Source organism: Oncorhynchus gorbuscha, linkage group LG02 (genome assembly GCF_021184085.1).
Source record: "Oncorhynchus gorbuscha isolate QuinsamMale2020 ecotype Even-year linkage group LG02, OgorEven_v1.0, whole genome shotgun sequence".
NCBI classification, from domain to species: Eukaryota; Metazoa; Chordata; class Actinopteri; order Salmoniformes; family Salmonidae; genus Oncorhynchus; species Oncorhynchus gorbuscha.
The window spans coordinates 46345827-46362943 of NC_060174.1; the positions used below are offsets into that span (position 1 = coordinate 46345827).

A 17117-nucleotide genomic window follows, 5' to 3' on the forward strand; every position below is an offset into this window, starting at 1 on the left:
ATCAAGTCGAGGTGGTGGTGGATGTCTGCTGAAGATAGCATAAACAAAACAAATAACCCAGATAATCAAATGTTAGTACCAATATATATTAATTTAAGTAGAATTGCAAGTAAACAAATATGTTGATGGGTATTATAAATGCTTGGTGAATTTTTGTATATTTTAATACGCTGCAGTAACAGAACACCCCTCCTTGCGCCGAGGTGGTAGCACCACCCCATCTGTTCAGCTCTTGTGAAATTCTGATTGAAACAGATTGTAATTTGCTAGCTAGCACTCTCCGGACCGGGTTGTAATGGCAACTGACTGGATGGAACATCAACTTTTGTAATTTATTTGAAGGAAGTTTCAATTAAGGAGGTTTTAAACAAACCTTGAGGAAATTATTTCTAATGTGAGAAACACATTTTCGGTCCGAAAATGTCCCAGGGATGTACAATTTCTGTGGAAGAGATCCAGTCTTGGTGGGAAGTCCCCGCCATAGCCCACTTCTGTTCGCTGTTCAGGACTGCATTCAACCTACCAGACTTTGAAATTGAGGTAAAGAAGTTCTGGAAAATACATTTAGAATTTTGGGAGACATTATTTTTTTCTATTTTTTTGACTGCAAGTACAATTAACTTAATGTTTGCCTCGTAGAACGAGTTTGTATGGTAGTTGAAAAGTACCAACAGTTAACGTTATAGCTCATCTTACTATTCAGAACTTCTCTGTTTACCTACTGTAGCTAGCCAAGTTAGCTAACGTTACTGACTAGCTAGTTAGCTACCAAGTGCCTACAGTAGCTAGCTAAGTCAGAATGTTTGAAAACTCGTAAAGTCCCAGTTGAAATAAACGTGAACGTTGTATTTCATGGTATGTAAATGCTGTTACTTTGTATAACAAGCCATGTAACGTTAGCGACACCAATGGTTGTATTTTGATAACAACATTAAATAGCTAACCTTTAGTTCTTGCCAGCCGAAACAAAACCATGTGGTGGGATCCATTTGTTTTCATTTGGTGAAATCGAACGTTTCGCTCGTGTTTATGGCCATCCGTAGTAAATCGCACGTCTATGTCCAAACGTTAACCAAGTTATAGATTAAAACAAATGTTTATTATATCACCGTGAAATAGCTCGAAGTTATAGCTATTTGTAACATGTAATTTATTAAGACGAGAGCCATAACTATTATCTTTAGCGAATACTCAACGCAATAAATCACATGCACGTGAATAAAGGGTACTGTTACTTGCAGGTTGTATCTTACTCGCTTTTGATCCACTGTTGCCATGTTTTTATCAAATAGTCAAGTTCATGACGAGAGTTTCGAGTTTATTGTCTAGCAAGCCATCTGGCTTGGGTAGCATTTGACATTCTGCCATTGTTTTATCTCATGTTTTAACGTTAGAATGATGAAGCCGTCGTTCAAAATTATTGTTTTCTATGAAGCAAACAGAAATGCATGTCGAGCGTCGGCGTTTATTAGTCGGTCATTTCGCGCGTTGCGTTAAATTATTCCCACATAGTAAAGTATTACACTTCTGTTACATAGTTAAACTTTATCGGTTTCTAGCAATTCCAACAGTGGTTTCGTTTGTCGTTTGCTGCTCCATAATGATCACTGCTTGGCTGATTTAGTATGCAATTATGGGGATTGTTTGATCCATCGAAAAATGATGGGACTTGAAGTAAATTTGTAAGGTCAACAGCCCCCATTACCCATCCACCCCTACCCCTCTCGGGAGTGAAAATCACACGCAGGCATCGCTTTGTTATTGGATAGGGAGGGAAGCATCACCTCTAGTTTGTAGGAAAGTTGATATTATCTGTTAAAACTGTCAACAGGATATATATGAATGCATGTGAATATAAAACACAATATTGCAGCAATCGGCGAGTGATATTATGATACAAACGCCCCTGTAGAACTCCGTTTTGTACAATTGGGTCTTACGCGGTGCGCGTCTTGCAGCCACTGGGAGCGATAGACTATCTATCTTTAACCGCATCACTAGGCACAGATCATTTGTGCTGCCTTGCCTGCATCCAATGTAGCTGATATCGAGGAACATCTTATTTGATGAATCGTGTAAATCATTGACGCATATCAATAACTACATCTATGATAGTGAGGTTTTGATAGCAGATTTGTCCTGCGCAAATGCGCACCATAAACCGAGCCACCGATTTGTGACACTTTTTAATTTATCAATTTGATGTCTTAGTCAGGCACACTCTTTGTTGTCCAAGGTCACACGTCTATTGTGCTCTGGGCAATAAAGTTAAGGGTATAACCTATATTTCTGAATTAATGTCAAAGCCCTTCATTTAATTGATATAGCCAATTCAATCTACTTGCCACTTAAAGTGGTGAGAATCTGTTTACCTCCATTTAAGAAATACTTCTGGGATTATGTAAAGGGGAGTGTGCATACTCTAATCTGTTTTTGTCACTTTTAATGGCTGGAAGACATTGTAGAGTACAGATTGTATTATGCTGTCTTCAACAGTAATTTAGTTGATAACACTTATCTGGTGCATTTGCTTAACATGTGGAAGGAAACAGTTATTCTCAGAATGTGTTTGTTATGCATATTAATAAATGTGCCTTCTCACACTGCTGCGGTGTGCAATAATTCCCTGGTAACGCACAGTCTTGTGTGTGTGTGTGTGTTAATGCTCCCTTAACCACTTTGCTGTCAGTATAGACCCAGTCGGTATTAGAATGCAGCCCTTGCCTGTGGGGAAAACATCCTGGGGTTACCCCATTGGTTTACAGCAAAAACTACTTTTAAATCTAAAGATTACTTTTCAACATTCCCTGCTCCCGAGCATTCTCAGTACTTAATATTGTAGAGCTTCTCTTATGCCCCTTTTCACAAAGGTGCTAGCAGTCATGTGAGTGATTGCTAGCTTGCCAAGACCAACAAAACAAACAAACTGACTATACAGATACAAATAGTGAGTTTAGTATAGTCTGTTTTATAATAAGTTGAATGTCTCACCTGTGAAGTTTTCCCACACACATAGCTACATGTAGCCTACTTGGACACCGGGTCCCCACATTTCCCTCTCTTCCATGTCGAGTAGCCTGAAGACAGGGCTCTTCTCACAGGCTTTATGTCCCTGCGTGGGAGCATCGCAAACCATAGGTCGGGGTACTTTACCTGCTTACATGTACATTGAACAACACTGCAGCTTTTCAGCATGTTTTGTTAATTCTGTATAACTAAAAGCTCTTTTACAATGGGAAATTGTGGTTTAGGGGAATTCCTTATTATGTGAACATCTCTTGTTTAGCTGTCTATAAAGAATCAAGCTTTCTGTGATATTGTAATGCAACGACAGATTTGGGGTGTGTTTGTAAATTTGCTCTGGCTATCTAGTCCGATTTCAGAGTAGTGACAATGTGCTGAATAACTTATGAGTTAACGAATGCTTGACACCTGTTGAATATGGCCGGCCGGTGTTAGTAAAAGTAATTTTAAAAAAATGGTGCCTGCAGCACAGTTACATGCTGACCAATCCGCTCGCGTTGCAAAATAAATGTACACATCCATGTTATTCAATCATTGCGCCAACAAGTGTCAGCGTTGCCAGGCACAAAAATAAAAGTCTGTTCTATTCGTGAAGCTGAACGCGATGCAAGTCCTGCCTCTCCCATCTCCTCATTGGTTTATAGAAGTAGATACCCATGTGCCGTCTCATTATTAGTTATCCCCGCGTGGGTGATTGATTAACTGAGGTCGGCCAGTTGTGGTAAAACACCTTATTATGAAAGTTTGATGCCAATCGCCGTAGAAGGGGCCTGGGAGGAGAGATTACTAGAAAAGATTCGGGTGACTGTTTTGTGTGGCTTAATTGTTGGAGTAGAGGACCTTGTGCATTTCAGGTAAAATAACAACTCAACGTTTGTATCCCAGGACAAATTAGCCGGCAACAGCAAGCTAGCTAAATAGGACAAATTGGCTAGCTAAATTGCCATTAAATGTTTTTTTTTTCTTTTTCTCCCCGATTTCGTGGTATCCAATTGGTAGTAGTTGCAGTCTTGTCTCGTCGCTGCAACTCCCGTACGGACTCGGGAGAGGCAAAGGTCGAGAGCCATGCGTCCTCTGAAACACAAGCCAACCAAGCCGCACTGTTTCTTAACACAATGCACATCCAACCCGGAAGCCAGCCGCACCAATGTGCCGGCTGCGACAGAACCCTGGGCTCGAACCCAGAATCTCTGGTGGCACAGTTAGCACTGTGATGCAGTGCCTTAGACCACTGCGCCACTCGGGAGGCATTTTATGCTTTTTCGACCTGTCCCAAAATGAACATAATTGGTTCAGTGTTTGTTTTGATATATCAACCTGCGTGTTGTGATAGTGTTTGGTGTGGGGAGACTAAATCAATTTGTGCACAATGGCGTGGTGTTAGTCAACAACGCCCTGGATAACAACTCAACCAGCTCTACTAGGGTCAGTAAAATGGTCAGTGAGGTGTTCCGTCATTTGTGGAAGTAACTAGCTAGCTAGCCTACGTTAGCCAGTTAGAACGGCAATCAAGCACTCATGCCGAGGTCAGAACGCTCGGAAACAACCCTACTCCTCAGCCAGAGCGTCCAGTATGCGCTCTGAAAGGGAAACGCTCTGAATTTATGTAAGGACAATCTGACAACACTCTGAATTTACGGCACTCTGGCACTCCATAGTGAAATTACAAACGTGCCCTGAGACTCCCTGACGTATCAAAAAATGTGTTTTGAAGTGTCTGTCCTATATCTAATGACAAAGTAAAACCTGTTTTTGCTTTGTCATTATGGGCTTGTGTGTGTGTGTTAATTTTAAATGTCTTATTTAACCCATTTTTGGAAATGGCTGTAATGTAACAAAATGTGCAAAAATTCAAGGGGTCTGAATACTTTCCAAATACAATGTATATAGCTATAGCCAACGTGATATCACTCTCAACCAATCTGATATATTCATTGCATAACATGACATGTGTTTTAGCGGCTCTGACATCAGTCATTTGGAAACTATAATTGCAACTTAATTGAACCTTTTTTGTTTAAGCATTTATTAATAAAAGCTAGGTTTGTCTGAAAGCCTTACACAGGTAGGCTATTTATAAACTGGCCAAACGGAACTGGGCTTAAAGATTGCCGGTTCTCCTCACTGTTTGAGACGACAAACTATGCCCAATCAGTGAATTGTGGTCCTGGGTGATCTAATGTGCTACATTAGCTTGCCTATAATGGAACAGAGCTTAGTGAATGGCTCTGTTCCTCATTTGGTTTGTTCTGTTTTTAGCCCTAATGTCTGCTCTTAAATGGCAGTGCTGATAAAAGCAGGTGGCTTGCTCAGTAAATAGCACACAAATCCAGGTTTAAGAGGATCTAGTGTCTTTGATGTCTCCTTGTCTATGGGTGATCGTATGATCAAACCGGAGTAAATGATCAACTGAGATGAGACTAAACCTGTGTCTCACTTGACTGAATGGAGAGCCCAAGCACTTTGGGAGATCACTTCAAGCTCTTCCTGTATTCACCAGCATGTATACATATGTAGCCTAAATCAACTGTTGCCCAGACTAAATCTAATTACAATATTTTAATTGAAGGCATTTTAGCCTTTAGGCCTACCTCTGGGATGTGAGTTGTAGTTTATAATGCTCAATATATCTGCGAAGCCTTGAGGATATGTGGCCACACAGCTAGGATGTTCAAACTATGTTCAACCTGTTTGGATGGACTCCACGGTTCAGAGTAGGTTTGAGAGAGCCCCCTCACTGGTCGTGTGGAGAGAGGGATTCCTCTGAGGGATTTCTCCTGGGGCGCTGTGTTAAGGCAGGGGGGACACACTATTTTTTCTGACGCTGCATACCATGAGATACCGTGGAGGCAAGCAGGCCTACAGTAACATGGTAGTCTTGATGAGTCCAGTCCACAATTGTCTCTGTCTTGAAGAGTAGTCCAACCAAAATGTTCCCTGTCTTAAATGTTTCCGGTTTGATTAATTACGGCCAGTGACTAAAATACTTTTTCTTACCAAATCCTAGAACGTGAATAACATTCTTTACATAGAAGATGCAACCAGGCTGTTTCTTTGAACTCCACCACCACAGATCTTAGAAGATACTCATTTCCTGTGTTCGTACTGTCTGAATCGTAGTGCTGCACAGAGCTAAGTGCCACCATCTGTGAGCATTGAGGTTGGGTTAGTTAAAGGAAAGATTAATCTATTTTTAATATTATCGTTTTTGTGTATCTCTGAGCGACGTTCTATTGATCCTCGGGATTGTTTCATGTCTTCGTGTATCTGAGCTATTGCCGTTCAAGAAAGTATAAATGCAGCCTGTATGATGAGTTTTGCGTCTTTCCGTTTTAAAGAGTTGATGTGGAGGGAGGCAGGAAGTGGCTGTCATTCCCCTGACAGAATGGTCCGTCCTTCCTTTGGTATCGAGTGCTGGGTGATTTTGAGTCAAACCTAGGTCATCATTTCATAAGTCTGCCTGTCCAGCATTTTGGACACAGCAACGCATGTCTCAGGGAGGCTGGTGTCCTGTCTTCCACATTCTCTAACACTGGATGCACAGGTTGGTCAACATTGTGGCCACTGAGCACTTCAACCAACTGTCCCTGACACATTCATTGGCTCTTGTTACTCTTCTGTTCTGGTTTTGTCCTCTTCTGTCAGAATTGGCAGTTGGGAGGAAAGCAGAGGTAAACGCAAGTCTCTAAAATGCTTCGTATTGTAATTTGTGCTTGGCATCACTCATTTTGCGCATCAGTTGCAGTTCTGTATTCGGATGAGAATTCACAAATGGGCATTCAATCGGCAGACAGTGCTCTGACTGTGTAGCTACTTTTCTTCAGTACTTTTTTTTCTCAGTGCAGCTTACTTTTTAATGGGTAAAATGCAATATGGTAAAAAAAATATGATGGTCATGCTCATTTACTTGTGTGGCTGCTAGCCAACTAGCGTTGTATTTCAGTTGTCATTTGAGAATTTAGCTATTTTCTGCCAAAATACATAAGTGCAACACATTATCTGTGGAGGAAAACTATTTGCACGTCGATATTTTAAAAATGCATATTTTTGAACTAGCCCTTATGAGTAATGGGCTTCTTGTGTGGAGGGAGTATAAAGAACAGTTTTAGGCCTCTTTTGTTACCTGTCATCTCTGCAGAGGAAATTATCAACATGCTGGACAGGCAAACGTGTAAGGATTGACTTAAAGAATGTATGTAATGCCTTTCCCCACAAGATAGGGAGGGGCCTTAGCTCTACATGGGTCAAATAGCTTGTCTCTTGGTCATAAAGCTCAGGATGGGGGGGAATGGCTCAGTGGGAAGAATTCACTGTGGATTTTTACCAGGAGCCCTTTTATGAATGTCACAGAGCAGAACTTTTGTACCTTGAGAAATCGCTACCAACTGGACATTAACAAATCCAATGGGAAGGTGGTGTTGTCGAGCGGCTCTTTTCTGGGCTGCGGTTCCGGTGGATGATGATGGAGATTTTTCTTGGCAGGGTCACAAAACGGCCCCTTGCACTTTGTTCCCCTGTTACACTTCACTGTCGCTCCCAGTCTCCCCTGGCCAAAGGGAGAGGGACTCTGCAGGAAGAGGCCTCGGCCAACCTGGCCGTCCCCCTGCTCCTTTGTCTCCGTAGAGGCACGCTTGATTTCCTGGCAGTGTGGCTGTGAAATGAGCCCTGAAATCTCAGAGACTCCGAGCTTCCCCTGGATCCTCCAGGATGTGCCTTCCAGTACTGCCAGCCAGAGCCTATCCTTCTACTGGAGAAAGTTACATATCAGGATATTTTGTTTGACAATATATCGTTATGAAAATCACACTATTTTTGTGCTAGTTTGCTGTTCTCAGGACCAAAACTGCATTATTTTGCATTCCTAGCTTGTTCTCAATCTTTTTAATTAGGGAGTCAATTTTGGTTTTAGCGCTTTTGATTTTTATAACTGATCAAAACTTGTTCACATGGCTCTCTTGTCCCTCTACAGCAGACACAAAACTCAACAAAAAAAGAAACATCCTTTCACTTTCAACTGCGTTTATTTTCAGCAAACTTAACATGTGTAAATATTTGTGTGAACAGAAGATTCAACAACTGAGACATAAACTGAACAAGTTCCACAGACGTGTGACTAACAAATAGAATAATGTGTCCCTGAGCAAAGGGGGGGTCAAAATCAAAAGTAACAGTCAATATCTGGTGTGGCCACCAGCTGCATTAAGTACTGCAGTGCATCTCCTCATGGACTGCACCAGATTTGCCAGTTCTTGCTGTGGGATGTTACCCCACTCTCCCACCAAGGCACCTGCAAGTTCCTGGACATTTCTGGGGGGAATGGCCCTAGCCCTCACCCTCCGATCCAACAGGTCCCAGACGTACTCAATGGGCTTGAGATCCGGGCTCTTCGCTGGCCATGGCAGAACACTGACATTCCTGTCTTCCAGGAAATCACGCACAGAACAAGCAGTAAGGCTGGTGGCATTGTCATGCTGGAGGGTCCTTTCAGGATGAGCCTGCAGGAAGGGTACTACATGAGGGAGGAAGATGTCTTCCATGTAAGGCTTAGCTTTGAGATTGCCTGCAATGATCACAAGCGCAGTCCGATGATGCTGTGACACACCGCCCCAGACCATGACGGACCCTCCAAATCAATCCCGCTCCAGAGTACAGGCCTCGGTGTAACGCTCATTCCTTCTACGATAAAAGCAAATCCGAACATCACCCCTGGTGAGACAAAACCGCAACTCGTCAGTGAAGAGCATTTTTTTTTTTACCCCCAGTCCTGTCTGGTCCAGCGACGGTGGGTTTGTACCCATAGGCGACGTTGTTGCCGGTGATTGTCTGGTGTCCAACCTCTGTCCGCAATAGGCTGAGAGTCTGAGCACTGATGGAGGGATTTTACGTACCTGGTGTAACTCGAGTAGTTGTTGCCATCCTGTACCTGTCCCGCAGGTGTGATGTTTGGATGTAAATCCAAATCAAATCAAATTGTATTTGTCACATACACATGGTTAGCAGATGTTAATGCGAGTGTAGCGAAATGCTTGTGCTTCTAGTTCCGATAATGCAGTGATAACCAACAAGTAATCTAACTAACAATTCCAAAACTACTGTCTTATACACAGTGTAAGGGGATAAAGAATATGTACATAAGGATATATGAATGAGTGATGGTACAGAGCAGCATACAGTAGATGGTATCGAGTACAGTATATACATATGAGATGAGTTTGTAGACAAAGTAAACAAAGTGGCATAGTTAAAGTGGCTAGTGATACATGTCTTACATAAGGATGCAGTCGATGATGTAGAGTACAGTATATACGTATGCATATGAGATGAATAATGTAGGGTAAGTAACATTATAAGGTAGCATTGTTTAAAGTGGCTAGTGATATATTTACAATTCCCATTATTAAAATGGCTGGAGTTGGGTCAGTGTCAATGACAGTGTGTTGGCAGCAGCCACTCAATGTTAGTGGTGGCTGTTTAACAGTCTGATGGCCTTGAGATAGAAGCTGTTTTTCAGTCTCTCGGTCCCAGCTTTGATGCACCTGTACTGACCTCGCCTTCTGGATGATAGCGGGGTGAACAGGCAGTGGCTCGGGTGGTTGATGTCCTTGATGATCTTTATGGCCTTCCTGTAACATCGGGTGGTGTAGGTGTCCTGGTGAGAACCTCCCTTGTTACACGTGGTCTGCCACTGCGAGGATGATCAGCTGTTCACCCTGTCTCCCTGTAGCCTCTCACAGTACAAACATTGCAATTTATTGCCCTGGCCACATCTGCAGTCCTCATGCCTCCTTGCAGCATGCCTAAGGAAGATGAGCAGGGACCCTGGGCATCTTTCTTTTTGTGTTTTTCCAGAGTCAGTAGAAAGGCCTCTTTGGTGGCCTAAGTCTTCATAACTGTGACCTTAATTGCCTACCATCTTTAAGCTGTTAGTGTCTTAACGACCGTTCCACAGGTGCATGTTCATTTAATTGTTCATGGTTCATTGAACAAGCATGGGGAAACGGTGTTGAAACCCTTTACAATGAAGATCGGAAGTTATTTGGATTCTTATGAATTTCTCTGAAAGACGGGGTCTTGAAGGGATGTTTATTTTTTTGCTGAGTTTATATTGTGTGCAATATGTTTAACATCAAGTCGCAATGATCACAGTATCGAATTGAGATGCATTGAATTGTGAGAATCGCAATACATATCGTCACCTAAGTATCATGATAATATCGTATCGTGAGTTTCCTGGCAATTCGTAGCCCTATTGGAGATAGATGTATTTGTCACTGTGCTGGTATTTGGTTCAGCGTGTCTGATTCCATACATCTTCATCAGCTGTCTGACGTTATCTGGAGAGCAGCAGGGAAATTGGCCTCTTTCTGGGGCTGTTTATTAAACTTGAGACAGGCAGAGGGATGAGGGTGAGGTACTAATTTGCTTAGAGGGTGAATCGATTAAGAGCCAGGCTGAAGGCGGACGAGACTGAAATCTGTCTGCTTCAACTGCTGCTATCTGCACAGACAATACATTGAAATAGGTCCTGGTCTGTGAAAGATCAGGGGCCTTCTGCTCTTTCCGTTCCTTATGGAGCCAACCTACTGTGTAGGAGAGCCACAGGACCTGACCAGGCAGTTCTCAACAAACTGAAATGAACAAGGAATGTAGTTTTCTAGGTCCTTCCTTTTACCATTTTGCATGTTTATTGTTCTGAAGCCATTGAACGCTTTTCACAACCACTGCACTCTAATTCCTACTTTTAAACAAACTCCCGCCGCCATTAGGACCTAACGATACGGTATTATAACGATACGGTATTATAACGATACGGTATTATAACGATACGGTATTATAACGATACGGTATTATAACGATACGGTATTATAACGATACGGTATTATAACGATACTTAGATTCCGTTACATGTATTGCGACTCAAGATTCCAAATTAATTGCGATTTGATACTGCAATTGGAACATCAAAACATTTCTCACTATATTTTTGGTTATCCACCAACTGCACACAGTGGGTAAATAAGCACTTTAGTGATATCACTCACTATTTGATATTAAACTCTGCTTAATTAGGTCTTTAATCTTTGTGAAATGCATCAGAGAACCTAAAGTTCTCAAACAGCCACATCATAAGTATTTTGTAAAGAGAAAGAGTCCTCATCCACCCTACTAGTGAGGTCTCAGAGTGCAGACTAGAGGTCGACCGATGATTTTTCAACGCGGATACCGACTATTTGATGACCAAAAAAGCAGATACCGATTTAATCGGCCGGTTTTAAAAAATACATATATTTAAATATAGTAATAATTTAAAAAAAGGTATTTGTAATAATTACAACAGTACTGAATGAACACTTTTAAAACTTTATAATACATCAATAAAATAAATTTAGCCTCAAGTAGATAATGAAACATGTTCAATTTGGTTTAAATAATGCAAAAACAAAGTGTTGGAGAAGAACGTAGAAGTGCAATATGTGCTAATGTTTCAGTTCCTTGCTCAGAACATGAAAACATATGAAAGCTGGTGGTTCCTTTTTAACATGAGTCTTCAATATTCCCAGGTAAGAAGTTTTAGGTTGTAGTTATTACAGGACTATTTCTCTCTATACCATTTGTATTTCATATACCTTTTGACTATTGGATGTTCTTATAGGGACTTTAGTATTGCCAGTGTAACAGTATAGCTTCCGTCCCTCTCTTCGCTCGAACCAGCAACACAACGACAACAGCCACCACACCGAAGCAGCGTTACCCATGCAGAGCAAGGGGAACAACCACCCCAAGGCTCAGAGCGAGTGAAGTTTGAAGCGCACGCTAATAGCGTTAACTAGCAAGCCATTTCACTTCGGTCACACCAGCCTCATCTCGGGAGTTGATAGGTTCGAGGTCATAAAAAGCGCAATGCTTGTCACAACGAAGAGCTGCTAGCAAAACGCACGAAAGTGCTGTTTGAATGTTTACGCACCTGCTTCTGCCTACCACCTCTCAGTCAGATACTCAGATACTTGTATGCTTGTATGCTCAGTCAGATTATATGCAACACAGGACACACTAGATAATATCTAGTAATATCATCAACCATGTGTAGTTAACTAGTGATTATGATTTAAAAAAAGTTTCATGCTAGTTAACAATTTACCTTGGCTTACTGCATTCGCGTAACTCTTTGTGGAGTGCAACGAGAGAGGCAGGTCGTTATTGCGTTGGACTAGTTAAGGTTGCAAGATTGGTTCCCCCGAGCTGACAAGGTGAAAATCTGTCGTTCTGCCCCTGTCATTGAAAATAAGAATGTGTTCTTAATAACTGACTTACCTAGTTAAATAAAGGTGTAAAAAAAAAAAATGCCGCCCAAAAATACAGATTTCCGATTGTTATGAAAACTTGAAATCGGGCCTAATTAATCGGCTATTCCGATTAATCGGTCGACCTCTAGTGCAGACAGTCCAGTGTATTTTACCAAGACACACATGGTTATTCATGTTCTGAATAATTCAGTGGGTCTTTCTAATATTTCATTAACAGTGTAACCTAATACATCCGATAATCAGCACCGAGCTCTGACAGAGCGGTGCAGCTTTCTTGCTACGACTTTGGAGGATTTTACATATTGTGGTGGTCGTCTGCAAGGTTGTTTCGGCAGGTTGCAACGGAAAAGTGAGCCTGTCAGGTAGCCTTCGTTCTCGCACATCATCCAGCCTAGCTGATGCAACATGAAGCATGAAAATGCTAATATGCAGTGCATTCGGAAAGTATTCAGACCCCTTAGCCTTTTCCACAATTTGTTACGTTACAGCCTTGTTCTAAAATGGATGAAATCATTGTTTTCCCTCAGCAATCTACACACAATACCCCATAATGACAAAGCAAAAACAGGTTTATAGACATTTGCTTTTTTTATTCATAATAAAAAACAGATACCTTGTTTACATAAGTATTCAGACCCTTTGCTATGAGACTTAAAATTGAGATCCGGTGCATCCTGTTTCCATTGATCATCCTTGATGTTTCTACAACTTGATTGGAGTCCACCTGTGGTAAATTCAATTGATTGGACATTATTTGGAAAGGCACACGCCTATCTATATAAAGTCCCACAGTTGACAGTGCATGTCAGGGCATAAACCATGTCCGTAGAGCGCCGAGACAGGATTGTGTCGAGGCACAGATTTGGAGAAGGTAACCACAAAATGTCTGCAGCATTGAAGGTCCCCAAGAACACAGTGGACTCCATCATTCTTAAATGGAAGAAGTTTGGAACCACCAAGACTCTTACTAGAGTTGGCCGCCCGGCCAAACTGAGCAGTCGGGGGAGGAGGACCTAGGTCAGGGAGGTGACCAAGAACCTGATGGTCACTCTGACAGAGTTCCAGAGTTCCTCTGTGGAGATGAGATTAACTTTCAGATGGAAAACCATCTCTGTAGCTCTGTAGCACTCCACCAATCAGGCCTTTATGGTAGAGTGGCCAGACGGAAGCCACTCCTCAGTAAAAGGCACGACCGCTTGCTTGGAGTTGGCCAAAAGGCACATAATGTACGCGGGCCATGAGAAACTAGATTCTGGTCCTTAACCTGTAAGCAGTCAATGACTAACTTTCCTGAACAGGGGAAAAAACAAACATCACAAATCTCTGGGATTACATAGGATGAAGAAACTACTCTGAGCCGCAGCTCCATACTACTTGTCAGACAGAGAGCTGATACTATACGCAGTGTGCAAAACATTACAACAACTTCCTAATATTGAGTTGCCCAGAAAATCCTCAATTCGTCGGGGCATGGACTCGACAAGGTGTCAAGCTTCCCACAGTTGTCAAGTTGGCTGGATGTCCTTTGGGTGGCGGACCATTCTTGAGACACACGGGAAACTGAAAAACCCAGCAGCGTTGCAGTTTTTGACACAAACCGGTGCACCTGTCACCTAGTACCATACCCCGTTCAAAGGCACTTAAATCTTTTGTCTTGCCCATTCACCCTCAATTGTCTCAAGCCTTAAACATCCTTTAAAAAAAAAACTTCTTTAACCACCCCTTCATCTTTACCAGCGGTCACCAACCACTCGATCTTGATCAACTGGTCGATTTTCCAAGGCATTCCTAGTCGATCGACAAAAATGTAAAGAACACAGTCTTTCCTTCCTGTTTTTATTTATTTGTCCCATGCTGTTGGCGGTAGGTGCACGCCGGGTAGGCAAAGTGTTCTCATTTGAAACCAGGTGGGCCCTCAGTCTGCTGCTCTTTCCCTCTGCTGAGACTGACCATACTTCTTTTCCACCATAATTTGCAAATAAATTCATAAATCCTACAATGTGATTTTTCTGGATTTTTTTTTCTTCTCATTTTGTCTGTCATAGTTGAAGTGTACCTATGATAAATTACAGGCCTCATCTTTTTAAGTGGGAGAACTTGCACAATTGGTGGCTGACTAAATACTTTTTTGCCCTACTGTATAGTCTACCTCAAGTTTTGTTAAAATGGTCCGAACAACAATGCATTGGTAGGAATTGCAATTCAAGCAAAGCCGATATGCAGTGATAATGTATTGGACCTATAGCCTACTGCACAAACCTCATTTGCTACAGTAGTGGTTAATAGGTTAATTTAGCATAGGCTTGCTTTTTAAGTCATGTAAAAAAAATATATATAAAAAAAACTTGAGTGGTTGATCTTTGCTTGCATTTTGACTCTGATCTTGACTCAAAGTTGGTGTCCACTGATCTACACGGATTGGATTTAACAAGTGACCATTAAGAGATCATAGCTTCCACCCGGATTCACCTGGTCAGTCTGTCATAATGTTTTATACAGTGTATGTGATTGGTGTTGGAGGTCTGTGGATGGCTTTTGACAAACTTTGGTCCAAATCGAATGTTAGGATTCATATAATACTCAAATATAGTACCTATCAATTTAAATGTCAATTTTTTTATAGGTGGAATCATTACCTTAATTTCTCAAATTATATTTCAATAAAATGATTCATGAATCTTAATCGGATTCTAACAAACTATTTCAGAACAATCTGATGGGAGATGTCAATCCTTTTTATTGTACTTTTTGAGGTGGACAGCCCCTACTAAGTTGAGTACATTTTTAAATATTGTTGAATTATGTTTTAATGTCTGGATTCTGTCCGCATTCTCCGCACCACCGGTTTTTATAGGGTCCATGTCTCTCCCCACCCAACTTGGACTGGGCTGTTCAGTGTGCCAGCGCTAAATAGCCTTTTATTCATCTAGCTACCAGAGCGGAGCGGCTCCAGCCCTGGCATCACCATGACTGAACCCCAGATGGTGGCTCTTTCTTTGCCTTCCCTCTGGAGGGTGGAGGTGCTGCTGCAGCCTGTCTTGACTTGGTGGGGGCATCTATTTTTCCTAGGCCTGCGCCTGATTGGAAAGGAATATTTTGTCTTATTAGAGAGGGGAGCTGAGTGAGCAAGGCCTCTTGTCTAAAAGCAAATGGATTAGAGTGAAAGATCTATAGAGTTTGTGACATCCCCCAAGTTTAGACTGTTCCTTCTGGTATCCGCTGATTTGCAGTGTGTGGATTATAAATCGGAGATAAGTCACTTAAAGCGTGCTGCTGGAGTCTGGGTTGAATTAGGGGCTTTGATGTGAGGGTGTGGGGGGGGTCTTCAGTGGAGCTCCTGGGGTTTTTGGGAGGAAGTGAGCGTTGGTTGTGGGATCTGCGCTATCAATAAGGAATTGGTCAGCTGGCAATGTTGCGGCCAGCATAAAGCTGCATCTTGAAAAAGATGAGCGGTCATAGCTTTACCTTTTTTTAACCCTGGCCTGCTCCGCTCTTGTCAGCCACACAACAATAATGAGCATTTCATCTTCCCAGTGTTTTATCGTACCGTCTCAGCTGAATCCATCCAGAGTTCTCTCGTAGCTCTGCGCTTCACACCACCCAGCCTCCCAACACATCCCACTCCGACTCATCCTCTGAATGTGCCACACCTGCAACCCTCACACGGCTATGTTGGGTAACTCAAAGCACAATCCTTTTCACACCCTGCTGTAATCCCTCAAGGATATGGATCCTTCATTAATACACAGGCACTCATACACACATTCTTAGTCTTTCAGAGTGCATGTCTCTCTAACAACCATGCCCAGGCATATTGTAAGAGCCAGCTTCCCTCCCCCAGCTGTGATTGACAAGTGAGAGGAGCAGTACATGCATGAGATGGTTTCACATCAGGAGATGGGGGGTGAGGGTCACGTACACTGGGGTTTGTTTCAACCAGCTCCATTGTTGTTGCTCCCCATGGCTCCCTCTCTCTGTCTCCAGTCTGGGGTGGCCTATACCCTCGCTGCTCTGCTCTCTCAAGGGCTCCTCTTGTTGACTTGTAGAGAAGATCGAACATAGTAGAAGGTACGTTACTTATCATTTACATTACATTTAAGTCATTTAGCAGGCGCTCTTATCCAGAGCGACTTACAAATTGGTGCATTCACCTTATGACATCCAGTGGAACAGTCACTTTACAATAGTGCATCTAAATCTTAAAGGGGGGGGGTGAGAAGGATTACTTATCCTATCCTAGGTATTCCTTAAAGAGGTGGGGTTTCAGGTGTCTCCGGAAGGTGGTGATTGACTCCGCTGTCCTGGCGTCGTGAGGGAGTTTGTTCCACCATTGGGGGGCCAGAGCAGCGAACAGTTTTGACTGGGCTGAGCGGGAACTGTACTTCCTCAGTGGTAGGGAGGCGAGCAGGCCAGAGGTGGATGAACGCAGTGCCCTTGTTTGGGTGTAGGGCCTGATCAGAGCCTGGAGGTACTGAGGTGCCGTTCCCCTCACAGCTCCGTAGGCAAGCACCATGGTCTTGTAGCGGATGCGAGCTTCAACTGGAAGCCAGTGGAGAGAGCGGAGGAGCGGGGTGACGTGAGAGAACTTGGGAAGGTTGAACACCAGACGGGCTGTGGCGTTCTGGATGAGTTGTAGGGGTTTAATGGCACAGGCAGGGAGCCCAGCCAACAGCGAGTTGCAGTAATCCAGACGGGAGATGACAAGTGCCTGGATTAGGACCTGCGCCGCTTCCTGTGTGAGGCAGGGTCGTACTCTGCGGATGTTGTAAAGCATGAACCTACAGGAAC

General features: G+C 42.7%; 1 protein-coding gene across 1 annotated transcript in view; it reads left to right on the forward strand.

Moving 5' to 3' along the window:
• The first annotated feature begins 254 nt into the window (after nt 1-254).
• The window catches only part of LOC124003086 (cat eye syndrome critical region protein 2 homolog), a 66300-nt gene continuing 49437 nt past the window's right edge, over nt 255-17117 (forward strand). The window contains exon 1 of the mRNA XM_046311137.1: nt 255-540. Coding sequence (XP_046167093.1) covers nt 421-540 — 120 coding nt within the window. The 5' untranslated portion in view covers nt 255-420. The remainder of the gene's footprint in view (nt 541-17117) is intronic.